At 39.1% G+C, this 27,567-nt stretch overlaps 1 protein-coding gene and 1 long non-coding RNA gene across 3 annotated transcripts; one reads left to right on the top strand and one right to left on the bottom strand.

Moving 5' to 3' along the window:
- The first annotated feature begins 3,823 nt into the window (after positions 1–3,823).
- LOC119728382 (medium-chain acyl-CoA ligase ACSF2, mitochondrial-like) lies at positions 3,824–15,653 on the top strand. Of its 2 annotated transcripts, none has more exons than XM_038200602.1 (13): positions 3,824–4,135; positions 4,852–5,026; positions 5,467–5,649; positions 6,584–6,702; positions 8,216–8,381; positions 9,118–9,213; positions 9,643–9,791; positions 10,034–10,202; positions 11,988–12,095; positions 12,537–12,688; positions 13,486–13,627; positions 14,285–14,395; positions 15,357–15,653. In XM_038200602.1, exons 1-13 carry the CDS (start codon positions 3,963–3,965, stop codon positions 15,477–15,479), a joined length of 1,866 nt encoding a protein of 621 aa, XP_038056530.1. In that variant the 5' UTR covers positions 3,824–3,962; the 3' UTR covers positions 15,480–15,653. The 2 variants fall into 2 exon arrangements, with proteins under 2 accessions (XP_038056530.1, XP_038056539.1); XM_038200611.1 differs by having other exon boundaries at positions 4,053–4,139.
- Positions 15,654–23,047: 7,394 nt separating this feature from the next.
- On the bottom strand, positions 23,048–26,431 carry LOC119728375. Its single transcript, XR_005271051.1, has 3 exons — positions 26,362–26,431; positions 23,901–23,980; positions 23,048–23,385 (listed from the first exon to the last, which is right to left on the bottom strand). It is a non-coding gene; the product is annotated as an uncharacterized LOC119728375 (long non-coding RNA).
- Between the last annotated feature and the right edge of the window lie 1,136 nt (positions 26,432–27,567).

The raw sequence follows: 27,567 nt of genomic DNA, 5'->3' as shown, positions 1-27,567 counted from the left end.
CCTGGACGACAAAATATCTCCAAAATTTAGTGACGCTTTCAATTGAATTCTGGCCAGATTATTAATCATTAAAAATTGACAAAAAAAGACAGAAGATTTAGACAAAATATTGTTTTTCTCTTTCTCAACAGTGTCTTGTGCAAAAACGGAGAAAAAAACTAGGCGATAGGCTAGAGTTGAAGTCCAAACAGATCATTTGCCTCACTTTTGCACAGAAACGATAGTCCTGGTCGACAAAATATCTCCAAAATTCAGTGACGCTTTCAATTGAATTCTGGCCAGATTATTAATCATTAAAAATTGACAAAAAAAGACAGAAGATTTAGACAAAATATTGTTTTTCTCTTTCTCAACAGTGTCTTGTGCAAAAACGGAGAAAAAAACTAGGCGATAGGCTAGAGTTGAAGTCCAAACAGATCATTTGCCTCACTTTTGCACAGAAACGATAGTCCTCGGCGACAAAATATCTCCAAAATTCAGTGACGCTTTCAATTGAATTCTGGCCAGATTATTAATCATTAAAAATTGACAAAAAAAGACAGAAGATTTAGACAAAATATTGTTTTACTCTTTCTCAACAGTGTCTTGTGCAAAAACGGAGAAAAACTTGGCGATAGGCTGCAGCTGCAGTCCAAACAGATCATTTGCCTCACTTTTGCACAGAAACGATAGTCCTGGTCGACAAAATATCTCCAAAATTCGGTGACGCATTCAATTGAATTTTGGCCAGATTATTAATCATTAAAAATAGACACAAAAGACAGAAGATTTAGACAAAATATTGTTTTTCTCTTCCTCAACAGTGTCTTGTGCAAAAACGGAGAAAAAAACTAGGCGATAGGCTGCAGTTGCAGTCCAAACAGATCATTTGCCTCACTTTTGCACAGAAACGATAGTCCTGGTCGACAAAATATCTCCAAAATTAGGTGACGCATTCAATTGAATTCTGGCCAGATTATTAATCATTAAAAATAGACAAAAAAGACAGAAGATTTAGACAAAATATTGTTTTTCTCTTCCTCAACAGTGTCTTGGGCAAAACCGGAGAAAAACTTGGCGATAGGCTGCAGCTGCAGTCCAAACAGATCATTTGCCTCACTTTTGCACAGAAACGATAGTCCTGGACGACAAAATATCTCCAAAATTTAGTGACGCTTTCAATTGAATTCTGGCCAGATTATTAATCATTAAACATTGACAAAAAAAGACAGAAGATTTAGACAAAATATTGTTTTTCTCTTTCTCAACAGTGTCTTGTGCAAAAACGGAGAAAAAAACTAGGCGATAGGCTAGAGTTGAAGTCCAAACAGATCATTTGCCTCACTTTTGCACAGAAACGATAGTCCTCGTCGACAAAATATCTCCAAAATTCAGTGACGCTTTCAATTGAATTCTGGCCAGATTATTAATCATTAAAAATTGACAAAAAAAGACAGAAGATTTAGACAAAATATTGTTTTTCTCTTTCTCAACAGTGTCTTGTGCAAAAACGGAGAAAAAAACTAGGCGATAGGCTGCAGTTGAAGTCCAAACAGATCATTTGCCTCACTTTTGCACAGAAACGATAGTCCTCGGCGACAAAATATCTCCAAAATTCAGTGACGCTTTCAATTGAATTCTGGCCAGATTATTAATCATTAAAAATTGACAAAAAAAGACAGAAGATTTAGACAAAATATTGTTTTACTCTTTCTCAACAGTGTCTTGTGCAAAAACGGAGAAAAACTTGGCGATAGGCTGCAGCTGCAGTCCAAACAGATCATTTGCCTCACTTTTGCACAGAAACGATAGTCCTGGTCGACAAAATATCTCCAAAATTCGGTGACGCATTCAATTGAATTTTGGCCAGATTATTAATCATTAAAAATAGACACAAAAGACAGAAGATTTAGACAAAATATTGTTTTTCTCTTCCTCAACAGTGTCTTGTGCAAAAACGGAGAAAAAAACTAGGCGATAGGCTGCAGTTGAAGTCCAAACAGATCATTTGCCTCACTTTTGCACAGAAACGATAGTCCTGGACGACAAAATATCTCCAAAATTCGGTGACGCATTAAATTGAATTTTGGCCAGATTATTAATCATTAAAAATAGACACAAAAGACAGAAAATTTAGACAAAATATCGTTTTTTTTCTTCCTCTACAGTGTCTTGTGCAAAACTGGAGAAAAAACTAGGCGATAGGCTGCAGTTGCAGTCCAAACAGATCATTTGCCTCACTTTTGCACAGAAACGATAGTCCTGGTCGACAAAATATCTCCAAAATTAGGTGACGCATTCAATTGAATTCTGGCCAGATTATTAATCATTAAAAATAGACAAAAAAGACAGAAGATTTAGACAAAATATTGTTTTTCTCTTCCTCAACAGTGTCTTGGGCAAAACCGGAGAAAAACTTGGCGATAGGCTGCAGCTGCAGTCCAAACAGATCATTTGCCTCACTTTTGCACAGAAACGATAGTCCTGGACGACAAAATATCTCCAAAATTCATTGACGCTTTCAATTGAATTCTGGCCAGATTATTAATCATTAAAAATTGACAAAAAAAGACAGAAGATTTAGACAAAATATTGTTTTTCTCTTTCTCAACAGTGTCTTGTTCAAAAACGGAGAAAAAAACTAGGCGATAGGCTAGAGTTGAAGTCCAAACAGATCATTTGCCTCACTTTTGCACAGAAACGATAGTCCTGGTCGACAAAATATCTCCAAAATTCAGTGACGCTTTCAATTGAATTCTGGCCAGATTATTAATCATTAAAAATTGACAAAAAAAGACAGAAGATTTAGACAAAATATTGTTTTTCTCTTTCTCAACAGTGTCTTGTGCAAAAACGGAGAAAAAAACTAGGCGATAGGCTAGAGTTGAAGTCCAAACAGATCATTTGCCTCACTTTTGCACAGAAACGATAGTCCTGGACGACAATATCTCCAAAAGTCAGTGACGCATTCAATTGAATTCTGGCCAGAATATTAATCATTAAAAATAGACAAAAAAGACAGAAGATTTAGACAAAATATTGTTTTTTTCTTCCTCAACAGTGTCTTGGGCAAAACCGGAGAAAAAAAAATAGGCGATAGGCTGCAGTTGAAGTCCAAACAGATCATTTGCCTCACTTTTGAACAGAAACGATAGTCCTGGACGTTAAAATATCTCCAAAAGTCAGTGACGCATTAAATTGAATTCTGGCCAGATTATTTATCATTAAAACTAGACAAAAAAGACAGAACATTTGGACAAAATATTGTTTTTCTCTCCCTCAACAGTGTCTTGTGCAAAACCGGAGAAAAACTTGGCGATAGGCTGCAGCTGCAGTCCAAACAGATCATTTGCCTCACTTTTGCACAGAAACGATAGTCTTGCTTGACAAAATATCTCCAAAATTCATTGACGCATTTAATTGAATTCTGGCCAGATTATTAATCACGAAAAATAGACAAAAAGACAGAAGACTTAGACGAAATATTGTTTTTTTCTTCCTCAACAGTGTCTTGTGCAAAACCGGAGAAAAATTGGGGGATAGGCTGCAGTTGCAGTCCAAACAGATCATTTGCCTCACTTTTGCACAGAAACGATAGTCCTGCTCGACAAAATATCTCCAAAATTCAGTGACGCATTAAATTGAATTCTGGCCAGATAATTAATCATTAAAAATAGACAAAAAGACAGAAGATTTAGACAAAATATTGTTTTTTTTCTCTTCCTCAACAAGTCAACAGTGTCTAGTGCAAACTCCCCGCTCCGATCGATCCGGCGGTCCCTCACTAGTTTATCTTTGAACTTTGGTAACTGACAGTGGAGACTCGAATCCAGACTACAACAACTTCAAGTACAGTACACACACACAAATTCTATGAAAAGTGCATGCAGTTTTACTGCACTTGAATTTACTGTCATGAATGTGTGTAAACATGGAGTAGCGGTTGCATCTGATTTGATTTGGTGTTTCAAAAACACGCAAAAATGACGTATGTCAAGCAAGCGATCGGCAAATCTGGCGTGCTGGGCATCTGGAATCGAAGTTCCCTGAGAGAGAGTGCACTAAAGAGCCTTGTAACGCAACGAGTGAAGCTGCAATCACGGCAATGGAGGCGGACAATTTCGGCCCATCATCGGTACCTGTCGACGTCCAGCAGGTACGTACATACATCACGCGCATGTTCATGTACAATGTATGTAAACACTGTAGTTAATAACAGGTGTGCCATGGTGAACAGTACATGGACTTGGACTCTTCTTATCGCCTTTTTAACATTGGTATATCTGGCGATCATTTCTTTGTGTAGTGGCAACGCAACTCGCAAGGCAAAAATATTGCCAACACCGTTAGTACGCACATACACAGCTCCATGGTGGAACGGTCATTGTGGCTCACATAGGACACCTTCCTCCATGCATAGGAGGAACATTCAATGAAGATACTACTGAACCAAAAAAAGGAAACCGTCAATTCTGAGCACAAAATGGGTTTTACACTTTGATCGATATCAACATTGACCATATTGACCTTAAAAGTGAGTCTCATCATGGTCTCATCCTCGTACTGATTTCCATTATTACTAGGCTTTCCAATACCTTCCATTCCAGTTATATACATGTACACGTACAACAATCTGCTTCTCTTATCGATACTATAATGTTCTTGATGAACTTGTTTATGCAGGAATATTGCTTGATGACATAATAAATATTTGTTTAAGAAGTTAATTAATAGTTATCGTGTGAATAGTGAAACCAAAATAAGGACTTCCTTTAAAATTTGATGGAAAGAAAAGTTTAGTGAGCTGGTCCCAACAATCTCTTTTTGGTCTGCAATATTTTTTCAAATTCATTGTCTTTTGGTGTTTTTCAGCTCTGTTCTCTCCAAGCAAGAGTTGAGCTACTGTCACAACCCAGGTGCCACCCCACTGATTGGTAAGACCATAGGACAGATCATGGATGAAACTACCGAGAAGTTCCCCGACAGAGACGCACATGTCTTCCTCAGAGATGGAATACGGAGGACTTTTGAAGAATTGAGAGAGGAGGTATACATCGTAATTGTAGAGTTTGCCAGGGAGAGTTCTTTTCCCAGAGCATTGTGGGAGATGGTCGACAAATTCGCAGTGCGGGCTATTTAAAATTGTTAGTTTGTCCGGTCAGTAGTTTCCTAAAGCATATGATTCGAGTATATGTTTGCCCTTTTCTTTTCTTTTTATCAGTATGGTGTTTTTTGTAAGGTGGCAGAACGCTACGTTCCCCAATCCTTAACAAATTAGCTCAAGTTGTCTACTGATACTCGTTCAAATGGGCCGTGTTTTGTCGACAGTAATCTTGAAAAATGGACTCTCCGTGGCGAACTCTTAGTGGCGCACTGCATTGTGAAACGCCTGAATTAAATAAAATTCTTGTGTGCTGTTTTTTTGGACCAGTTTTTCTGGGCTTGCCTAGTTATGTTTTTGTTTAAATTTCTTCTCCCCCCCCCAAGACTGACAGGGTATCAACTGGCCTCCTAGCCCTGGGCATCAAGAGGGGTGACCGAGTGGGTATGTGGGGGCCTTCTACCTTAGAATGGGTGCTGACACAGTTTGCTACATCGCGTATCGGTGCCATCATGGTCAACATCAACCCAGTCTACAGAGTTCCTGAACTGGAGTACGCTCTGAGAATGGTAAAGTATTCTGGAATAATTGTCTTAATAAAGGGAAGCTACAACATTTGCAAACATCAAAAAACGAAATCAGTGGCCACATTATCACGAAATATCTTACTGGATTGTTAGGGAATGACAGTCTAATTAAAGCATCCTGTAAAATCGTGGCTGCTGGTGTGCTGACATTTTCAAGAAAAATTGTATTTTTCCAACGCTGGTCGGCCGACCATGACAGCGTTGGAGAAAACTTTTTTTTTTCTCTCCAAAAAGTGTTCCTAATTTTTCAAATTTAGTTATTCCGCATTTTGTTTGCAATTGATTACACACCTGTGAAGGAGTACAATCCTTCTAGACTGATTCTCTGACCTTGCAATTCCCCAAAGTCTATGAATTGCTCTGTTTAATCTTGAGTGTGGTTTGGGAACCAGACCACAAAAACATCCAGCATCTACAAACCAAAAACGTGAAACAAGTCAGTTTAACATTATTTGCTATGAACATACTCATCCTCCGAATCCAGTTATTTCTGAAAATTGCAATAAAAGCAAATGATGTACATTCCCTTTAAAACATCTTTGTTATTCATTATTTTTGATCTTTCTCCAATTTTTTTCAACATTGTCTGTGGCAATCAACAGTCTATTGTGAGTGTTTCAGTATATTTTACATATTCTGATCAAGTTACTTACATTAGCTGCAGACTTGTTATACTTTTCGTGTGGCTTTGTTTACCTTTTTGTTCAGTTTTATTTCCTTTATCTTTTCTTTTGTTTCTTGTTGCTGTTACTTTTAAGTTCAGTGTTATTTATTACTTTTATTTCTCTTTTCTTCTTTTCGTGTGGCTTTGTTTACCTTTTTGTTCAGTTTTATTTCCTTTATCTTTTCTTTTGTTTCTTGTTGCTGTTACTTTTAAGTTCAGTGTTATTTATTACTTTTATTTCTCTTTTCTTAGTCTGAATGCAAAGCCATTGTCTGTGCCCGGACGTTTCGTACGTTAGACTACTATACGATGCTCGGAGAAATCTGTCCCGAGCTTGATACTGGCAAACCAGGACAACTCGATTGTGCTAAGTTAGTTACAAACTCTCGTCAGAATTTTAAATCATTCATGGACATTTCTCCTCTGATTTCACAGAAAACTCATATTGTTAGCATGCCAGACATGTTCAATCATTTCATTAGGCCAAAAAAAAAAGTCTCCGGTTTCTGGTATGCGCGCGCGTCGCCGTAGCCATGCGCGTCAGCAAAATGAAAAAGTTTTTTTTTCAATAAAAGATGATGTCTCAAAACCGCCAAACTCACTGGTTTGACTGGAATCCTGCTGCTGCACAATTTTAACGTGTTTTTAGATGGGGTTATGATCGAGAATAAGCTTTATGTGGCCTCTCTGGACTCCCATATATTTGCACTAAGTTTAGTCGGGCACCATTTGCAGTCATCAGTCAACATTTGAAGCAAAAAAAGTCAGGTAAAAAAAAAAAAAAAGCCGCGTCGCCGCACCACTTTTTGGACAAGCTCCATACCAGAAACCAGAGACTTTTTTTTTTTGGCCTTAGGGCAAATCATCACGTTATGTATTACAACACCAGAAATCACTAACATAAACAGAAGCCAACACTAATGATTTTCCGCACATTTACAAAGCTGCTTAGCATTTGACGAGAAGTCGTGCTAACATTTAGCAGGACAGTTTTGCCTGTCCTTAACATTATTCATCGCGTAAAGTAAGCTTTAAGTGCTTAATTTCTTTCCATTTGTACATCATTATTTTACACTTAACTTTTTTTGTGAAATTGGTGTTGTCTTTTTGGCGATCGTGTATCTACGGGCCCGGTTCCCTATAGGAAACAAAATCAACTTTTAAAATTATTTAACCTACCAAACTAGTTGACGACGTTAAGAACAAATAGGTGTGTCGTAGATGAAGAGCAGGGTTTTGAATTTTTAAGGGAAATTTTTATTCATTCATTCATTTTTTTCAAATTTGGGGGTAAAATGACGATGGCAACGACAAAATGCAACACGAAAATAAAAATGGGGATCACCCCACGATCATGACGATGTAACGTGAATGCGCAAGGTGCACTGAGTCGCATGGTACCAACCCTAAACTGCGTAGGAAAATCATAATTTCTACCCCAAGAAACTGTTCAAAATTACAAAAAAAAGTGTTATTGGAATCAAGAGAAGTCTGCTTTAGGTTGAAAAGGTCATTTTTGAGTATAGACCATTATCATGTTGCGGCCATTGTGTTTTTTCCCCATTCAAATCAACATAACCAAAGCGAGGAAAGAAAAATAGTCTGGTTCCTTTTTGCACGAAGAACATTATCATTCAGTGCTGTTATTGGGTACAGGGAACAATGCTGAAATGGTGGCAGCATGGTAAATGTCTAAAACACCCTTGACTCTAATTTGATCGAAACTAAACAGGGGGACCTATACTACACGATCGCAGTCTTTTCTGTTCTTGGTCTAGCTGTTTTTGTAAAGGAGTAGTTGGTTATAGTTTGCTGAAAATGATGTGTTTTACAATACTCTTTTCAATTTACTGACAACAATACTAACTAATGACTCCCATGCAGGCTTCCTGATCTACAGACTGTAATCTTCAGGGGTGAGGATAATTTGCCTGGGACGTTCAACTTTCCTGACCTCCTCAAGATGGGTGGCAGCACTGAAGAGACACTGAGAGATGAATATGAGAACAGGATTCACTTTGATGAGCCCATCAATATTCAGTTCACCTCGGTGAGTTACCTGAGACAGTTTACCCATTCCTATTGGTCGACAGCCCATCACGTGGGTGGTTGTAAACGGATGATAAAACGCCGGCTGGCTGTTGTTGTGTCAAATGAAATTTGGACCCCCATGAAATCTGGTCCCTTTACCCTTTTATTGGTTGAACATTCACAATATTCACTTGGGCATGTGCAATACTGCCAATGAGTCCATACTAATTCAAAGAGTCCTAAATTCACACTATACTTATATAAAGTGTATAACTAGGGAAAACTTGCATGGCCTATATAGTTATCACTTTGCCACTAACTGGTTTGATGTAAAGATGGGGGGGCCTAAAAATGTCATCTGTGCTGAAAGGTAGAGAGGTTTTTTTCACCGGACACCCGACTGGACACCATCTTCCCATGGGGGCACTGTTCAGGAAGCTATATCATGGTTAATGTTAAACAATAACTACCGCTATTCGCTTTCCACAGTCCTTCAAATAAACAGCCTCACGAAAAGAAAGGGTTTAGGTAGAAAAATGGATTTTATGATCTTTCAGCTAATCATGGTAACTCACACGACTGTGCTTTTGTCTGGATGCCAAATTTCCAGTTACAAGGCAATTGGGGCCGCAAACTTTTTATAGGGGGGCATCTCCCCCCCCCCCCAGCTCGTCGCTGCCCAGCTGTGTTTGAAATAAGAATGAATTGACAAATACAAAATTAATGAAATAATAATTATTATTTCCCGATTTCAGGGTACCACCGGATTCCCGAAGGGTGTCACTTTAACGCATCACAACATCGTCAACAATGCATTTAACATTGGACATACGGTTGGCTACCATGAAAAGGTATTACAATGTCATCTTTGAGGGAAAAAAATTAAACAAACGAACAACAAAATATATTTGTGCAATTTCTGCTCCAGCATAAACTACTTTAAGGTTTCTTCTTTAAATTTTGTTTTATACAAATTGTCTAAATTTTATGCCGTGAAATGAACAATTACTCATTGCGAAATATTTTTGACAACTCGAGCATGAAAGTTTGTTTACGAGCTCTGTAACTCAAGTACCAAAAAAAGATATCTTTCATTTACTTGATTTTTGACATTTGTGAGAAAAAAAGACTTGTACATTTCTTTGATTTGAAATAGGCTACCATTTTAAATTTGCAGTCCGAAATATCAAAACTTATGTGAATTAGTTTGTAATGTTGTTTCAATGGTTCCTTCGTTTTACTGTGTAAATGTTGAAATGTTGGTTTCTGATTTGACACAGCACCACCGCATTTGTGTTTCTGTGCCTTTGTACCACTGTTTTGGCATGGTGGGTGCATCGTTGTGCGGGATGGTGCATGGTGCGACCTGCGTCTTCCCTTCCCCTGGGTTTGAGGCTGGGGCAGCCCTGGAGGCAGTTGCTACAGAGAGGTACGTAGTTCTCAAGACAGAAAACATTTCACGAGTCATCACAAGTCATCACAAGATGAATAAAGCATTGGCTTAACCAAGGGGTGGGGGCCATGGCTCCCCCTGCTGTAAAAACAACTATGTAATACAACAAAATTCAAAAAAAAATTTACCAAAACCCGACACTAATTACGAGTACGAACTATGATTATGTTTATTTGGTAGTCTGAAATTCAATGTTGTTTATCCTGCTTCTTCTACAGGTGTACATCTCTCTACGGCACGCCGACCATGTTCATTGACTATCTCCATCACCCAAGGCTATCCGAGTTGGACGTCTCGAGTCTCTCCACGGGCATCATGGGTGGTTCACCCTGTCCCATTGAAACAATGAAACAGTGCATGACACGCCTCAACATGGAGGATGTTTCTGTGAGTTTGTGATTAGTTCACAGTGGGCCCAATTTCGTTAAGCTGCTAAGGGCAATTTCGGGCGCGAACTATAGTTAACCATAGTTCGACTGACTTCACTCAAATGAAGGATGGTTGGACAACTCTAGTTGACTTGGAACCGGAACATGGGCCACAGTTGCATCGCTGCATGGGTACAAATACAGGTATCACAAGTCCTAAGTTCCCCCCAACATTATTCTTAATTAATGAAATAGAAATGCACGATTTCAACAATATCCCAAATGCAAATGACAGAGGACACTCTTCTGTCCATCTTGTGAGAAAATGATAGAAATCCAATCACGCATACCAACACGAAGCTCATTAGAATGAAAAAAGTGCCAATAAAAAAAGTTGCAGTAAATAGCATTGCTCCAATGTACTGGTTTGAGTGATCCTGCAAGGCAGGGTAGACTCTCATTAATTAATAACTTTACCTTACAAAAGTTTCCTTGTTTAAAAGGATGTTTAACTAAAACAAGACGCAATCTTGGTAATCTAACAGATAATTGCAAACCTTTTAATGCGAAGATGACAAAGAAAATGCTGTGTAATCCTATTACTTTTAGATTAGATACAAAAGGGATTAACATTCTACCTTTTAAAGCATGATCAAACCAGTACACTGGAGCAATGCTATTTACTGCAACTTTTTTTATTGGCACTTTTTTCATTCAAATGAGCTTCGTGTTGGTATGCGTGATTGGATTTCTATCATTTTCTCACAAGATGGGCAGAAGAGTGTCCTCTGTCACTTGCATTTGGGATATTGTTGAAATCGTGCATTTCTATTTCATTAATTAAGAATAATGTTGGGGGGAACTTGGGACTTGTGATACCTGTATAGGCCAAGTTCGCGTCAGAACTATTATTAACCATAGTTTGACTAAGTTTAGCCCGAACTCTGTCTAGTCGATGATGGTTGGACGCAGTGGCGTAAATCCCTGGGGGAATGGGGGTGTAAATCTCCCCCACACTTTCTGACCAGGGGGATGGGCTATTGAATCATCCCCCCCACCCCCTCCACACTGTATTGTGATGAGAAAACAAAATGTGGATTTTGAGGTATGATTTCGAACTTGACCATAGCAGCTCGCTTAAAGGGCAACAGGGAGCCAGCTAGGACTTTTGATGTCAAAAATTGTACTAGTCTACTAACGGTCCTCACCTGAACTTGCTCTAAGCAGAAAATACTACTTCGCAAGATTATATAATTCCTTTTACCCTTTCAAGGGTAAAATGTCTTATACTCAGCGAACGCTTTTACATGGCCTCCGTGCGTGCTGTATATATAAATTATCGATCTTACGCACAGCCTGTGATCCACAAACGAGCATATCTCGGTCACCGAACTTTTTGCCTTTCTTGTGTGGCGCGCTTACCGCTTAGCTTATCACAGGTTCGGACGGGTCGTCGCCTAATAAGGGATAATTATGCAAAGGGCTAACGATTTTCTGGGGTGTGCTCGGGACGGTGGGCGCTCGGCGGGCTGTAATCATACGGCAAAGCGTGTACAGAGAAAAATTCTGTTTTTTCAATTTGAGTCCGAGCATAAGGGGGATATATCTTTTTAGACTCGGTCACAAGCAATATACATATCAAACAGTTTTATAGAGTATTTCAGAGCTTGCCCTCTTCCTGAAATTGGCCCATATGCTTTGCCAGTGTTCATCAGTGAAGAAAAGCAAGAAGATGTAACCAGAAAGTGTTCGGAATTTGCGAGCACAACAAAGTCATGTTCTTACTTGAATTCTTGGGTTACAGATTATCTATGGACTAACTGAAACGTCGGCTGTTATCACACAAACCCTCCGAGATGATCCCATTGAGGAGAGAGTCTCCACTGTTGGGAAAGCGGCACCCCACACCGAAGTAAGTGTGACATTAAAAACTAGACTTATGTTTGTGGACAAACACAGGGCTGTTTCAGCAACTTGTTTGTTGACATGTGACATGTAGAGTTTGGAGTATAAGTTCCGGAAGGAAGGGTCACGTGATTTTGAACGTGTTATCAAAAAAGAAGACCCTGGATTATTCTATCAATTGCCGCAAAAGTCATGTTCAGGTCTCTCACGGTTGATTTTTTATTGGTTTTAAAATATTGAATCTATTAATCTTAAACGTGACCATGATGGCATCACTTCATTTTTCATCTACAACTCATCCCGGTGTAGATGCTTACCAACTTTGAAGCCGATCAGACCTGTAGTTCTGGAGATATACGCCTTCAAAATATGGACCATTAGGGGCCACGCCACGTTAAGGGGACAACAAAAAAATGCTTACATTTGGAATACTCATTTTTGTGAACAGTTGAAGATAATCGATCCTCAAACTGGAGAGATCGTGCCGCGCAACATGTCTGGTGAGCTGTGTAGCCGAGGATATGCTACTATGATTGGCTACTGGAATAACCAAGTGAAGACCGATGAAGCTATTGATAAGGCTAGATGGTTCCATACAGGGTGAGTGTTAGTCTTAGGCCCAAAAAAATAATAGTTCTGCTTCCGGTTTCCCTACCAACCCTATTCTGACAGCCCCTACCCTAGTTTTTGCCGGGGGGGGGGGGGGGGGGGGGGAGGGGAAATGAGGAAAAACACCCAAAACTATCAATTACTACCTTTTACCCTTTGACTACTCGCTGATGCCTCCATATGATGTTACACACACACACAAAAGTTGCCCCCCCCCCCCAAAAAAAATCCCTACTTATACCTACCCTCATTTCAAATGTCATGTAATCGGAAGCAGAAGTATTTTTCTTTTGGCCTTACATGTCTTTTATCTGTACAAAGCAGTTCAGATACCAAATAGTTGTACACTAACGGAGCCCACAAGAAATGGCGGAAAATGCACGATGGTTACTCTGATCTGTAGCTTGCACAATGCTTCAGCCATAACTGGGGGCCTCCGTGAGATTCTGTGCACAGAGATTCTATCTTGAAAACTAAAAACTATGTCTTCGTAAAATGAAATTGCGGTAAAGTTATATAGTAAAAATATGTGTTTTTTCCCGGACTCGGGCCGAGTCCTCAAGATATTCGAGTCCTCAATGTTCAAGTCCAAGTCCGAGTCCCCACTATCCGAGTCCGAGTCCGAGTGCTTGAAAATCGGGACTTGAGTCCTCCAGCACTGTATCTCACACAGGTGCTGTTCAACACCCGCGGCCAAATCCATCCCTTTGTGAAATCGCTGCACGTGTTATATTCAGACAATTATTATTCACCAGTGTTGCTCTTTGTTTTTATGATTTCAACTGCAGAGATATCGCGGTGATGAATGAGGAGGGCTACGTGTCTATTGTAGGACGCAATAAAGACATGATCATCAGAGGCGGGGAGAACATCTATCCTGCAGAGATCGAGAACTTCCTGTACAAACATCCCAAGATCAACGGTGTCCAGGTGTCGTGGAGTTGTCTTCATTTAGACTTAAGAACTGTTTAGGAAATATCAGTGGCGTTCTTTTATAAATCAAAGATGAAATGTGGTTCCTTATTTTAGAAAGAAATCCTAAAGTGTGTGAGATTGTAAGATTAGTAGTCTTTGCATAATACAGGGTGAGTTAAAATAAAATGAAAGCCAAATGACAGGACCAATTTTTGAATGAAGTTTTGCCTGTAGCACTTTCAAAATCTAGGATATGTAAGCCCAATCAATGAGCTTCCTTTTAGTACAAGAATCATGCAAATCACTCATGTACTTTTCACATGCATCCCTATGAGAATTGTTTTCGTTTTGCTGAAAGAACACTTACATGTTTTGTGATCCGTGGACATAATTTTTAAACGGTGTTTGTGTTCAAAAGTACATGAGTTATTTAAATGATTGTTGTACTAAATATAAGCTTAATGTTTTGGGGTAGTCACAAAGAAAGGCCTGTATCCTTTTCATGCATGGCTGAATATCGGTAAAACTTGTACTGACTGTGGTCAATACCCAGACCAAACGTTGGCTGTAGAAAAAACACTGGTAACTTTTCTTGTGTTTGTGGGAGAAAAAAACTTATCCAGATGGATATTTTTTTGACACACCTTGTATTATTTATATTTCTTTCTTAAGGTGATTGGTGTTCCAGATGAGCGTCTGGGTGAGATAGTGTGCGCCTGGGTCAAACTTAAGGAGGGACAAACGGCAACGGAAGACGACATCAGGGACTTCTGTAAAAGAGAGGTGAGTGTTCGGATACCTCTGTTATTTGTGTAGAGTTGTGAAATTCATAAATCGGTCCTTTCTTATATAGGGTGAGTCAAAAAATGAAACCCAAATTGCAGGACCAATTTTTGAATGAAGTTTTGCAGGGTTCGACCTTAACTTTTTTTCCACTAGCCAGCTGGGCTACTGAAACAGACTCCCGCGGGCATTTTCACAAGACCACATATTTATTTCTTTTATAGAGTGTCTCATAAACAACAATGTACATACATGTAAATGTACCCTAGCTGAGGTAATCTTGTCAGTGTTTTTAATTAAACAGATCTAATAATTAAACCCTAAAAAGTTATTATAATTATGACACAAATTGATACGGGTTTGCTTTCTGAATTTAATACTTTATTTCTTCCTGTCCTTTCATCTTTGCCGTAGCCCAATAATTTTTGACTCGCCAGCCGGGCTACTTAAGGAATAGCCTGACGCTGTTTGACTAGCATTTGCCAGCTAGCGGGCTACCGCTAAAGTCGAATCCTGAGTTTTGCCAGTAGCACTTTCAAATCTAGGATATGAAAGCCTTATCAATGAGCTTTCTTTTAGTACAAGAATCATTCTTGTACTAAAAGAAAGCTTGTGAATAGGGCTTTCCTATTCTAGATTTTGAAATTGCTACATGCAGAAATTTACTAAAACAATGGTCCCGACATTTGGGTTTCGGTTTTTTTTACTCACCCTGTATATCAGACTCTTCAAAAGTAAACTAAAGTTGAACTCAAAATAATGTTAGGGAAAAGCTAACTCAATAGTGAAGTCACTTCCAGGATAAATTTCTCAAAGTTAATAAAAAATTACAATGAGAGAATAAATGAACTTGCGTTTGTCATTAAAACAAGTTACACCAGCTTTAATTTGTTGTGGTCTCTGAAATAAAAAAGTTTCTAAACTAATTGCAACATACCTGTTTTTGTCCTTTTTCTTGCAGATGGCTCACTTCAAGATCCCGAAGATCGTTCACTTTGTGTCGGAGTTCCCGCTGACCGTAACAGGCAAAGTGCAGAAGTTCAAAATGCTAGAAGAAATGGTTAGAATTATGGGCATCAAGTAGTATGTAATCCTGGGCACAAAGCCTTTTGACCTTTACTAATACTGGAAGTCTAATGAGAATTGAATGTAACTTAAAAACAATTTGCTACAATCAAACTAATGTGATGCGATCAAGCTAAATGAGTCGTTTGTCAGGTATTTTTAATTGGAGATTCAGACCGAAATAAAATCACTTCATCACATCTCTTTATGACATCTCTTGGTGTTCCGACTTCCATAATTTTTGAACTAAAGATGGTACCCGCATGCACATTTTCACAGCAGTAATGCTGAGATTGTGCTCTTTTCAAATCTGTAAAAAAAAAAAAAAAAAATTGACCAGGGTCGACAAACGACTCATGTAGCTTGATTGCATCACAAATTATGGAAAGTTTAGTGAGGATGATAAAATCGAGTGCCAAACACAAGAGATGGCATGATGCAGCAGAGTTGTAACAAGTCACTGCAATTGTGTGACTCGAGTTGAGTCGAGTCATTTTAAGGACATGACTCAAGTTAATTTGAGTCAAGTCAAAGTGTGTAGTCAAGTCGATTCAAGTCAAATTTATGCTTGAATCAATTCGAGTTGCTGATATTTGAACACCATCAAATAAACAACAGAATTGAAGAAGGAACACAAGGCACCAGTTTGTAATGAATATCCAAAGACTTAAAATATGCTGCATGGTACCCAATAGACAGCTTCTGCTGGACGTTTCTACCAAAGATCTATGCGTAGCACTTAACAAGAAGTGAAACTTTGGTTTCATCTCTTGTTTGGCTTCAGGTCCGGAATACTTTTTGCGCTGACAACGTCAAAACCAAATTGCATCATACGATCTGTTTCTGATTAAATAAAAATATATCTAATTATTTTTGAGAGCATGCTTAAGAAATTGCCCGAAACCGATGATGAAACCAAGAATTGGAAAATGCGTTTAAAGTCTTGTTCTGTGAATAGTATTCGTACACTTTATTATAAACCCACAAGGTGGGAGTCCGTGAAACGGCATGAATTTGTGCGCAAAAAGACCGGCCACAACTTGGCGGTAACACAAAGTGTGCGAACATTAATGACTTTGTACCGTAAGTAACTGCAGATATATTTTCGCACCGTGTTATTAGCCTTTGACTCGCTCGAGTCGAGTCGAGTCTGCTGATGGGGGACTCCAGTAGAGCTGAGTCATTTGCTCACATTGACTTGAGTCGAGTCAGTTACCCATTGGGACTCGAGTCGAGTCGAGTCCCCAAAAATTGTGAATGGAGTCGGACTGGAGTCCAGTCATTGACTCGAGTCATTACAATTCCAAATGCAGGTCTTCCTGAAACTTGTCATAGACAAGGATCTCGTACAGAAGGTGTGTATACTGAGATGTAACGTCATGATGACGTCACGGTCATCATGTGTTACATCACGTCAAAGCAACTATAGGTCTGATGTGGTTGTATTAATTTGGTAGGTACCGAGTCCGGGATGTGTTATATATGAAAATTGACTTGACCACAATATTGTACTATCAATTAATTTAAAGACAATCACAAACATTTTGGACCCGTTTTACGGTTGTTGAGTGAAAAAATAAATAATGCATTTTGAGAAGAAAAAACTGTAATTTCTGAATGAGATTTTTGTGTTCATTTTAGAAATTGAATAGTTCCCTTATGAAAATTATGAAAATGAAATCAGAAATTGTATTCGTAACAATTACAACAAACAGAAATAACGGCGCTGCTGTTGAAACCCCTTAGCCGGAGTCAAGTTATCGTCCGGAAACCATTTACCTTTAACTCACCACTGTGACCTTGACCTTGGACCTTTTGACCCCCAAACCAATCCTCACTTGCTTGCACCCAAGGGCAACCCCCTTCTGAAGTTACAAACCAAAATTACATTTCAGACTCACGTTTTTATCATCCGGAAACCATTTACCTTTAACTCACCACTGTGACCTTGACCTTCGACCTTTTGACCACAAAACCAATCCCAACTTGCTTGTACCCAAGGGCAACCCCCTTCTGAAGTTAAAACTCAAATCACATTTCTAACTCAAGCTATCATCCAGAAACAATTTACCTTTAACTCACCACAGTGACCTTGACCTTGGACCTTTTGACCCCCAAACCAATCCTCACGTGCTTGTACCCAAGGGCAACCCCCTTCTGAAGATAAAAACCCAAATCACAATTCTTACTCAAGTTATCATCCGGAAACCATTTACCTTTAACTCACCACAGTGACCTTGACCTTAGACCTTTTGACCCCCAAACCAATCCTCACTTGCTTGTACCCAAGGGCAACCCCCTTCTGAACTGAAGTTACAATCCCAAACAACATTTCTAACTCCAGTTATCATCCGGAAAATGAGATGCTGGGACAGATGCCCGCCCTGACAATACCCTCCAGCATCTCGGCTGAGGGATAAAAAGCCTAAATTTGAAGGGGAAATGTCAAGGTTATAATCAAAACGATAGAGTATGTTACTTCAGTGTAAAAAGTACAATACAAACTATTTTAACGATGTTCAATGAAACAAAGCTCACTGTACTTGTCCGAAAATAACTTGAGAATTATCCGTTGAATTATATTGAGATTTTGTCAGTTGTTTGGTAGTATAACTTTGAAAGCCTATAAATTTTAACCAAAACAATCGTCTATTTAGCGGGAAAAGCTACAGCCTGAATGGAATCACATTCGCTCACAGTCTGGACTCTAGAAATAAAATTGAATTTTGACGCTTCCTTGGTCGTAAAATCTTTAAAAGGCCTCTGAAATTTCATTATGAATTGTCCAACAATACAGTCAATATAACCAAAACAATGTGTTCAACGTGTTCAACGCGAAAAGTACAAACAAAATGAAATCGACCAATAATGCAACAAAAACAACACACCTTTCCAGATGATTACTCAGGAAAATATCTATTGTATTTAGTTGATATTTCTATTGATTGGTCGTAGAATTTCAAAAGGAATTGTGGCAGTCAATTTAATGTCAATGATTAAACCTGTTCAAAGTATATATCTGTTCGTGTAAAAAATGCCTATTTTATAATCGGAGCTGCTGCAAATTTGTTAACTTTGCATTACAGTTGCAATGTTCAAAAGAGCCATGCACACCTCCTTGATTCGTAAAATGTAGATTTTTAAAACTGTTGCAAACATTGAAGCCTACATCAAAAATCTAAATTCCTGAAAAACAAAAAAAACCAAAACAAATATTTCACCGGCACCAGACTATCATGTGACCTCTAACATCCTTGACTAGAGAGGGCCATAAGCTATACAAAATCACTGAAGCATGAAAACCTACTCCGACAGCCACCCATATGGTCAATTGAGGAAGGCCCTTCAACCAGGTTACATCAAGACCCTGATGCTAAGAAAACTACATCCATCTCACACAGCACTGGCAACCAGCATTCCAGCAGTCTTATATGCTCTTCATCAGGCTTCAACAATTGCATCAATCTCCAAAAAGGCAAAGGCCAACTACCAGTCTGACTGATTGGCTGCGAAGACTTCTCAAATAGTACTAACAGGACTTCAAATAGGAAGCTTCAATTATCCAATCCAAACCTGCCGCCCAACTATGAAGCAATGATATCTCCAAATCCAAGTCCAGCCCCAATAACTCCAAGTCCAACAAGCTCAAGACTCATATAAACTCCCAATCCCATCAACTGGCAGACCTTTCAATTTGGAAGCCCTTCAACTAATAGTCCAATTGCCTCTCAACCATCAACCAGCCAGCCCAACTGTAAGTCCAACAAACCCAAGACCCATAAACTCCTAGTCCTATCAATTTGCAGACTATCAATTTAGAAGCCCTTCAACTTACAGTTCAGTTCCCTCTTAACCATCAACCAGCCAGCTCAGAGTCCAAAAATCTACCCTCCAACCCCAAACCCCTTCAGCTCCCAACTTCTCAAATCTCCCAGCCTCAGACCCTCAGATCTTAAAAAAATTCAAGGGGTACCCCTTGAAATCGGAAATTCTGGCCAAAGCTGAAAAATTGTCCAAGTCCAACAACCTAAGGGTTTTAATTACGAAAACCGGAGAGTTTTTTAAGAAAGTGCCATGGCAGAGCGGAAAAGAAGACAGCTGGCATGCCAGGGGTACGCGGTTCAACCCTGCTCCATGCTACTATTTTATTTATTTTTTATAATTTAAGACTGCAGTGAGCAAAAATTCTCCTCCCGGGTCCCCGGCTGGGATTTGATCCGGGGACCCGGCGCCTGGCGGTCAGCGAGCTAGACCGCTGGGCCACATGCTTCTTCGAAAATTTGTTCTCGGAACTTATATTTAAAGGTTAGATTGCGCAATATAAAAAAAAAATTAAAAATGACCCTTGCCCTCATTTGAATAATTGAATAATAAAAAGCAGGAAAAAAATGAATATTCAGAAGGAAACCACCATAGGTCTAAAATTCTGGTTCTCAAATTTAGATATTTATTCAATATACTTTCTACTGTAGGTTGTACACCATTTACAAACCTATTTCACAATATTTTTCGTTAACGTTGTTTTTAAACTATTTTAACAAGAACCACAATTCTAATTAATGTAATAAATGAAGACATTAATTAATTAACTTCCCTTTACAAAAATCTAAATTTGTCAATGCTTAAAGATTTTACTGAGCTGCAAGCCCTTAATTCATTCAAAATTTTCACTATTTTTTCATGGGGGGTAGGACAAAATTTGCTGTAAAAAGGACAAACTTTTTGTTTGAATGTGAAAATGAGAATTTTAAAATAGGCAATCTGGCCTACAGCATCTAATTCATTTCCCCCCTAAAATTTTAAAATGATATCCACTTCACAGGCAAAAATATACCAATTCCAATACAGAGTGACACCTTATTTCATGAATAAGTTCTAGTAGTACAAATAAAGTTAAATAAGTGAAACGGTACACTACAAATAGGTTACACATAATATATGAATACTGCCCTCTACAGTCCAATATTTTAGCTGTGTCTACCTGGCTTGATTCTTTGTCAATTAATTATAGAGCTCTCAAATTATTCCATGGAAAATCATCATTTTCCAATTCTTTCTATACCTTTAACAATAATGTCCGCCTGTGCAAACAAAATACGGACAGAGCCAGCTTGGCTAGTGGGTTTTTGTACACTATTCTGTGAATAATCGTTGGATTTGAATAACGCCCTCATTGAAAGTATGGTACGAGCCCCCCCCCCCCCCCCCCCCCCAAAAAAAAATATTCTTGGAGGCCAAGTGTCCTGAGAAAAAACCTGTCTACATTTTTCAGAATGTTTTGCTGATGAAACCCCCCCCCCCCCTGCAAAAATTCCTGGATCCACCCCTGCTTTGTATGGGTTACACTTGAAAATTTACCTACGATTAATACATAAATAATCAGAAATACAATAATTATGTAAGACCCAGTAACTAATTGGGCAACCTACAGAAAATCTACAGTTTCTACCAAGTATATGGGCAATTCCATGGCGACAGACATTAAGAGTTTCGGCTGGTTTGAAATTAGTTGGCACCAATATCTCAAATCCCCACCAATTTCATTTTAATCAGTTCGTGATATGAGAACGTGACACCGTATAGTAATTCCATAAACGTAATAGAATTCCATATAAATTTTCATCTTTTCACTCAAAATTTCTTTTATTTCAATAATTATATCAAATTCTCATTATCTTATTTTATATTCAAGACATGTCACATTGCAATTGGAATTGGAAGCTCTTAAGACTGAACTTTTTCAACGAGTATAGTGAAAAAAATTTTGAAGAATTTTTGTGACATGAATTCCTCAACGATATGTATTATTTTTTCTAGATGCCAAAAGTGTCTTTACATTTTTACAACCTGTTTAGGCAGATAATTACGTTCCAGAAAAACCACCAGTAAATTCAGTGTAAGGTTAGGTTTGCATGAGCTGTAGTTGGGCTATCTTGCAATTTACGCATTCTTTTATGTTGTCATGATCGGGACACTTTTATCATGACAGACATTACATAAAAGCAACGCAGGAAACAAATGATTGAACAAATTTCTCTTCAAGTTAAAGGTGCAACAGATATAATATTCCATTTATTGATAGAGTAGATACAGTGTTTACACGTAAGTTGTAAAATTAACTTTTTCAAATTAAGACTCTGTGACGGACATCATCGTGACTGACATTACTGTGACGAAACTAGTGACGAAAAATTTCTGTTGAGGTAAACGTCTTATTTTCTTTTATTTCCAACAGTGACTATATGCAACAAGATATTTTTTTCAGGATAAAAATGTAGAAATGTATTTACATAAAAACCTCATATAATTAAAACCTATATATTGTCAGCACCTCAAAAATAAGTGAACATAAAGCAGATGAGGCAAGACATTTCTCAAAAATAACCTTATAATATTAATTGTCTCCAATAATAACTGTGAATAGATTTACATACTTAATACATGTCATATACATATTTTCTTCATTAATAATTTCAGGTCTCAACATGCAAAACAAATTTCATACTCAATATTAACAACTTTTTCTTAAAGTTTTATTCGTGCTCAGTTATAAACTTATGTTCTGCTCTTTGACTGTCTATTCCTCTTTCATTTGTTCCTCTTGTGGTCTTCGTACAATCCTTTTCTTCCAAGTTTTGTTTCTGCTGTGCTCTTCTCTGTGCTGCTGTAATTAACTTGCAACTTGGGTGTGTACCTTTCCTGAAAAATATGAAACATTCAACAAAATTATTCGTATTTTTTGCATGTTTTTACTAACACAATTTTAAATGCTATTTCTCTGGCAATACCAAAGTTAGCCAGTGAACCCACAACAAAAAGAATGAATAAAATCAGCCAAGGTTTAGTAATAGGGAATTATGAATATCAAACTATTTGGTGCCAAACAATAATTCAGTTCTCACAGGGAAGACTCCCCCACCCCTCCCCAACAGAATGGACAATGACAGACTACTTGTGCCCCAAAAGCAACACAAATATATTCTTAATTTTAAAGGCTTACAGATATCCAAATACAAAAAAAAGGAGTTTTTTTGTGAAAAATATAAGTTGCTCAGACGTGGCTTTGACACTCCGTTGCATTTTGGTCAAAAGAGTTTACTTCTTTCATGTGTATGGACTTAAATAATGTGTGTACTTATATTTTCGTCAACTAGGCCTACGGACTGTGCAATAATGTGACTGACAGTACATGCGAAGAGATTGTGACTGCATGAAGATACATGTGACTGACATATTACAATATTTCATGGCTGGCCTAAGCATTAAAGCAAAAATGTAAACAAAAATCTTTTTTTTCTAATACACATCTCAGAACTCATGCTAAGAAAATTTGCCAGAATAATTTACTGGTCAGAAAATACAAGTTTATAAAGAAAACAAATAAAGTTGATTTTGATAAAAAAAAATTGTGTAAGTTTGTATCTCATTTGACAAGCAAAATCTGACTACAACTGACAACTAAAAAAATAATATCCATTTTCACAAAGATGCCCTCAAAACGGTAACATAACAAAATTGAGGAAAAATATTACTGAATTATAGATAGCAAAAGACTGATTCAAATTTCCTTACCAGTGCATCCATTAGTCATCATGACGTCATTGCAGACTTTGATGTGATGGTGTACCGTAACTCACAAAATAGTGCGCGCATGGGAAGAAACTATTTCAGTTTTAAAAAACGCCAAGATATTGTGTCACTTCAGCAAATCAAACTTGGTAAATTTATTTTTTGGTCTGGTGTCTCCACCAGCATGGAATTGCCCATATAACCTTTTTTTTCTCATTTAACAGCCTAATACATTCTAAATAGGCCCAATGCACCTTGGATGTAGTTTCTCTGATGTTTGATGTCATCACAAAGTGGTGCAGTTTCAGGGCATTCCAGCATCCAGAGCAACGTCTTCTTGGTAAGAGCGGGAAAACCTAAAATTCAAGTAACACAAAAATAAAACCAAATTGAATATAAATAGCATACTTGTAGGCCCTATACATGCAGTTTATGATTTTTTTTCATAATTTTGCAAGCTTTTGTAGCTTTTGCGGGAAAAATCCCATATCTGGCCATCACTTGTCACCCTGTGTACAAAACCTATGAGACTGGTCTGAATTTTTTTAAAGTGTTTTCTCAGTAAATACTTTAATATTTTCCCTGCTAAATTCGACTTTTTAGGACATATTATCACTTTCTGATGGGTGATAGGTCACTGAAGGGAAATATTAGTGATGCTGGAAATCTTTCCGCTTGTGCAGCTCCACTAAGTTGGGAGAACAAATTTACATGTATGGAGAAGTTTTTAAGACAGAATTTGGAAATTTAGCTTCTTTTGCATTCATATTCACAGCATAATTTTAGCATGAAATTATAATCAACCCATAATTCACATAAATATTGGTGCAAAAGCAAGTATTAAAGTATATTGAACAAGTTTTCAGATCACCTGAAACACAACTGTTCTTCTTCTTGTGGTTCTGATAACAGGTTTCCAGCGACTCTCGAGAGGGAAAAGTTTCTCAGGTCCTGTCTTGTCAAAGAATGTGCAAAAAATGCAATATAGATTAGTTATGGTAGTGAACATGGTTTCATACATGTGCTGAAACGACATGTGAGCACACAGAATGGAAAGTTACAGAAATATGAGCGAACATATGACCTTAGTGTTCACAGAGCTGTTTAACCCTAACTCCCTAGGCCTGTTTGCTGGGATGTAGCCTCAATCCTGCAAAATCCTCCAATTGGCCTCAAGGAAAAATAGCCTCAATTCTGCAAATTCCTCCATTATATCTTAAATATGGTCCATGAAGGGGTGACCACTGCCTGAATCCTGCAGAATCCTGCAAAATCCTGCGGCAGTGACTGTCAATACGTTGATCGAGGCTTGGCCAGTGACATCCTGGAGCAGTCATCAAAAGAAGCAGGGTTTACCCAGATGTATACATGTCAATGACAAACAAATCAATTGATAGCCCTGTATGGTCCATTATAGGGTAGTTGGAAGGGCATGCATACTCCATCATATGACGCATAAAAACAAGCTTAAATTTCATGTAGTCAGGTCCTCATCAAGTCGACTCTCGTCGGACTGCAGCAAAGGCACACCACACATCACGGTCTCCCAACGCCATCCTATCTCGGCTGCGGAGGCTAGTCCAGTATCACGACGCAGCTGGTCCACGTAGGTTAGCATCTGCCCACCTCGAGAGGCTACTCCATGAGTGGGTTCCCATAAGATGAGTTGGCCTTGCAGCTATCTCTGGATGCCGAACACAGTGACCAGCCAATCGCAGACGCTTACGTCCGATAGTTGTAGAGATCCTTGGCAGTTTGCCATAGAGCACCTCATTCCTGACTTTGTGGGAGCCCAGGTATATGAAGTCTTCTCTCACAGCTAGGGTAGTGCCATCCTTGGTGTTGATTTTCACATCCCCAGTGTCGATGTTAAAGCACGACTTCCGTCTTCTTGGCATTGATCTGCAGGCCAAACTTTTTGCACTCTCTTTCCACGCTGAGAAGCAGAGCTTGTGCCTTTTGCACCGAATCCGAGGCCAGAGCGATGTCATCCACAAAGTCGAAGTCGGTCTCTACAACAGCCTCTACAACACTCACCCATCTGCTTTGCCTTGGTGAGAGAGTGAAACCAAGTAGCTCCTCCCTCCCCAGGATTCCGTAGGCTTGCACAATTTCCTTGAGCTTCCCTCGGTGGATCAAGTCAAACGCCTTCCTAAAGTCGATAAAGGTCGTCACAGCTGGGAGATTTTTCCTGTTAACCCCTTCAATGATCCTTCTCAGAGCCTATCTGTGAGACTGTGGACCTCTTCTCTCTGAAGCCATTCTGGTTTTTGCGCAGCAGAGGATCGAGAACTGGGCGGATTCTATTCAGAATCATCCGGTTGTAGACCTTGGCAACCACAGAGCTGAGGCTGATTCCTCTATAATTACGTGTATCAGCCTTTGTGAGATCGCCTGACTTTGGGATAGGAATTACGTTGAGCACTGTCCAGTGCCTTGGTAACTCTCGGTCTATGAAGGCCTTGTTGGGGATGTTTAGCACCAGGTCGTCTATGGGCACCCATTTCAGCACCTCAGGCACTATCCTATCTTCCCCACAGCTCTTCCCTGGTTTGAGTGAGCTTTTTGCAGATTGGTACTCTTTGATGGTGAATTGTCCATCGTTGATCGGCAAGCCCTGGAAGACAGGTTGCATTTCCTCATCCTTGTTCTCAGCTACTGGGGGGCTACCGAGGAGGTTTTTGAAGTGACTGTACCGCGAGTTGACTCGATCTTCCACAGTTTCTCCAGCGATCTGGTTTGGTTTTACTTCCCAGGTACTATTTGGAATGTGAACAGCTCGCTGTTGTTGTTGACGGGATGGCGTTGGAAGGAGCTGATGCATATGGATGCCTTGAGCCGGTCAACGCTGTCTGCTGGGTTGAACGAGTTGCAGCGCTGTCAGGCCAATCAACAGATGAGTGCGGGTGCCGAAAACGAGTTCAGCTGGACAAAGGGCCAAGCCTGGTTTGACTGCAGAACGAACTCCTAGCAGGATGAGTTGGAGTATGTCTCTCCATTTGATATGGCCGGTCATCGTGTGCTTTTTAGTGAAACCTTGAGCTGGCATTGTAAGCTTTCAACAATGCTCTGAAAGTCCGGCAGTGGTGTTTGCAGCCAAGTAATCTAGTGAGGGTGCAAAGAGCCCCGATTCAAATTACCGGCCGCGGTCGGTTGTCACTGAGAGTAATTATACAGGAGTAAAACTCTCAAGCGGTGGAGCTGTGGTAATGCTCTTGGAGCATATCTCCTTCCCCATGTCTGTACGTGTGAAGTGTGTCACTGAACAACTTACAACAGGGTGCATCAACAGTATTTCCCCAGTAGTTTCTGACATGCTCAACATTACATACCAAGACAGATTCAGCATCAAGGACCTCTACCTTCAGACGTCAGCTTCGTTGACTTGGACATCAGCTTCACTGGGCCTCTGGCTACAGACCTCCTCAACGGCCACGGTGCTCAGGCGCCCCTCCCATGGCAGCTGGCAGAGAGGTTGGGAGACGGTGCTGTACATGAGCATGCAGCAAAGACACTCAATTGAGACGTCCATCTGAGGCCCGAAGAAAATGACGTGGAAGACCAGGACAACTGGTGAAAGATGCTGGCAATCGCCTGTCAGCAACCTCCCTAAGATGTTATAGACAAACAAAAGCAGACAACAGAGACATATACCCCAATGATAAATGTCCCCACCTCAGAAATTTGGGAAAAATACTCACAACTCTCCAAGGTGTTCGAGACACACATCAAATTAAAGCTTATTATATCATCTTTCATTTTATTTTCAATTTTTTTGGAGTAATCTGATAACTTTTAGGAGAAATTTCCATCTGAAGATGATCACCCCTAAAAATAGTCCTAAAGATGCATCACCATTTTGAAAAATGGTGCCTACACTCATTGGAATATAGAGAACTTTTAAGGCCCCAATTTCATCCAAATTTCACTGAAACACGTGCTCACAGTCCTGCGCACGGCTTCCACCCATATATTTTACAACCCTCAAGTTCATTGCCCACAATATGCTCAATCATTGAAGAATTTTAGGACATGCAAATCGCGATTTAGCCGGCGTAGGCAATTTCGGACCGATTTACTGGCCTGCACCCTAACTGCCAACAGAGGCTCAGGGGAACTTATTTGAATGAATTGAAATTTAGGGATGGACACAAAATTGAATCAACATGATAATGGCATTAAAAAGAGAAACTATCCACATGTTTAACATGAAGATGAATCTGGATGAACACTGGGTCAAACATTCCATCTGCATAAGCCTTGTTGCTCATAAAGGTGACTGCATACTTTGGGAGAAATCAAATGAATGTTGTTGTTTTTTTAATCTATAACTCATTCATTTATCAATAATTGTTATTTGATTCAGAAAAACTAAGCCAATTCAGAAGATGAAACTTTGGTCGACTTTGAATTCACATCAAAACTCAAGTTAGATTAAGGGCAATTTGATGGCAAAGTTGGCACTGCTGAAAAGTGGAACATCCAAAAAATCTGCAGAACTACGAGCACTAACAACCACAAATGGGGTATGGGATTAA

Source organism: Patiria miniata, unplaced genomic scaffold (assembly GCF_015706575.1).
Source record: "Patiria miniata isolate m_02_andy unplaced genomic scaffold, ASM1570657v1 HiC_scaffold_1, whole genome shotgun sequence".
Lineage (NCBI taxonomy): Eukaryota > Metazoa > Echinodermata > Asteroidea > Valvatida > Asterinidae > Patiria > Patiria miniata.
This window is presented reverse-complemented; position numbering and strand designations above follow the sequence as displayed.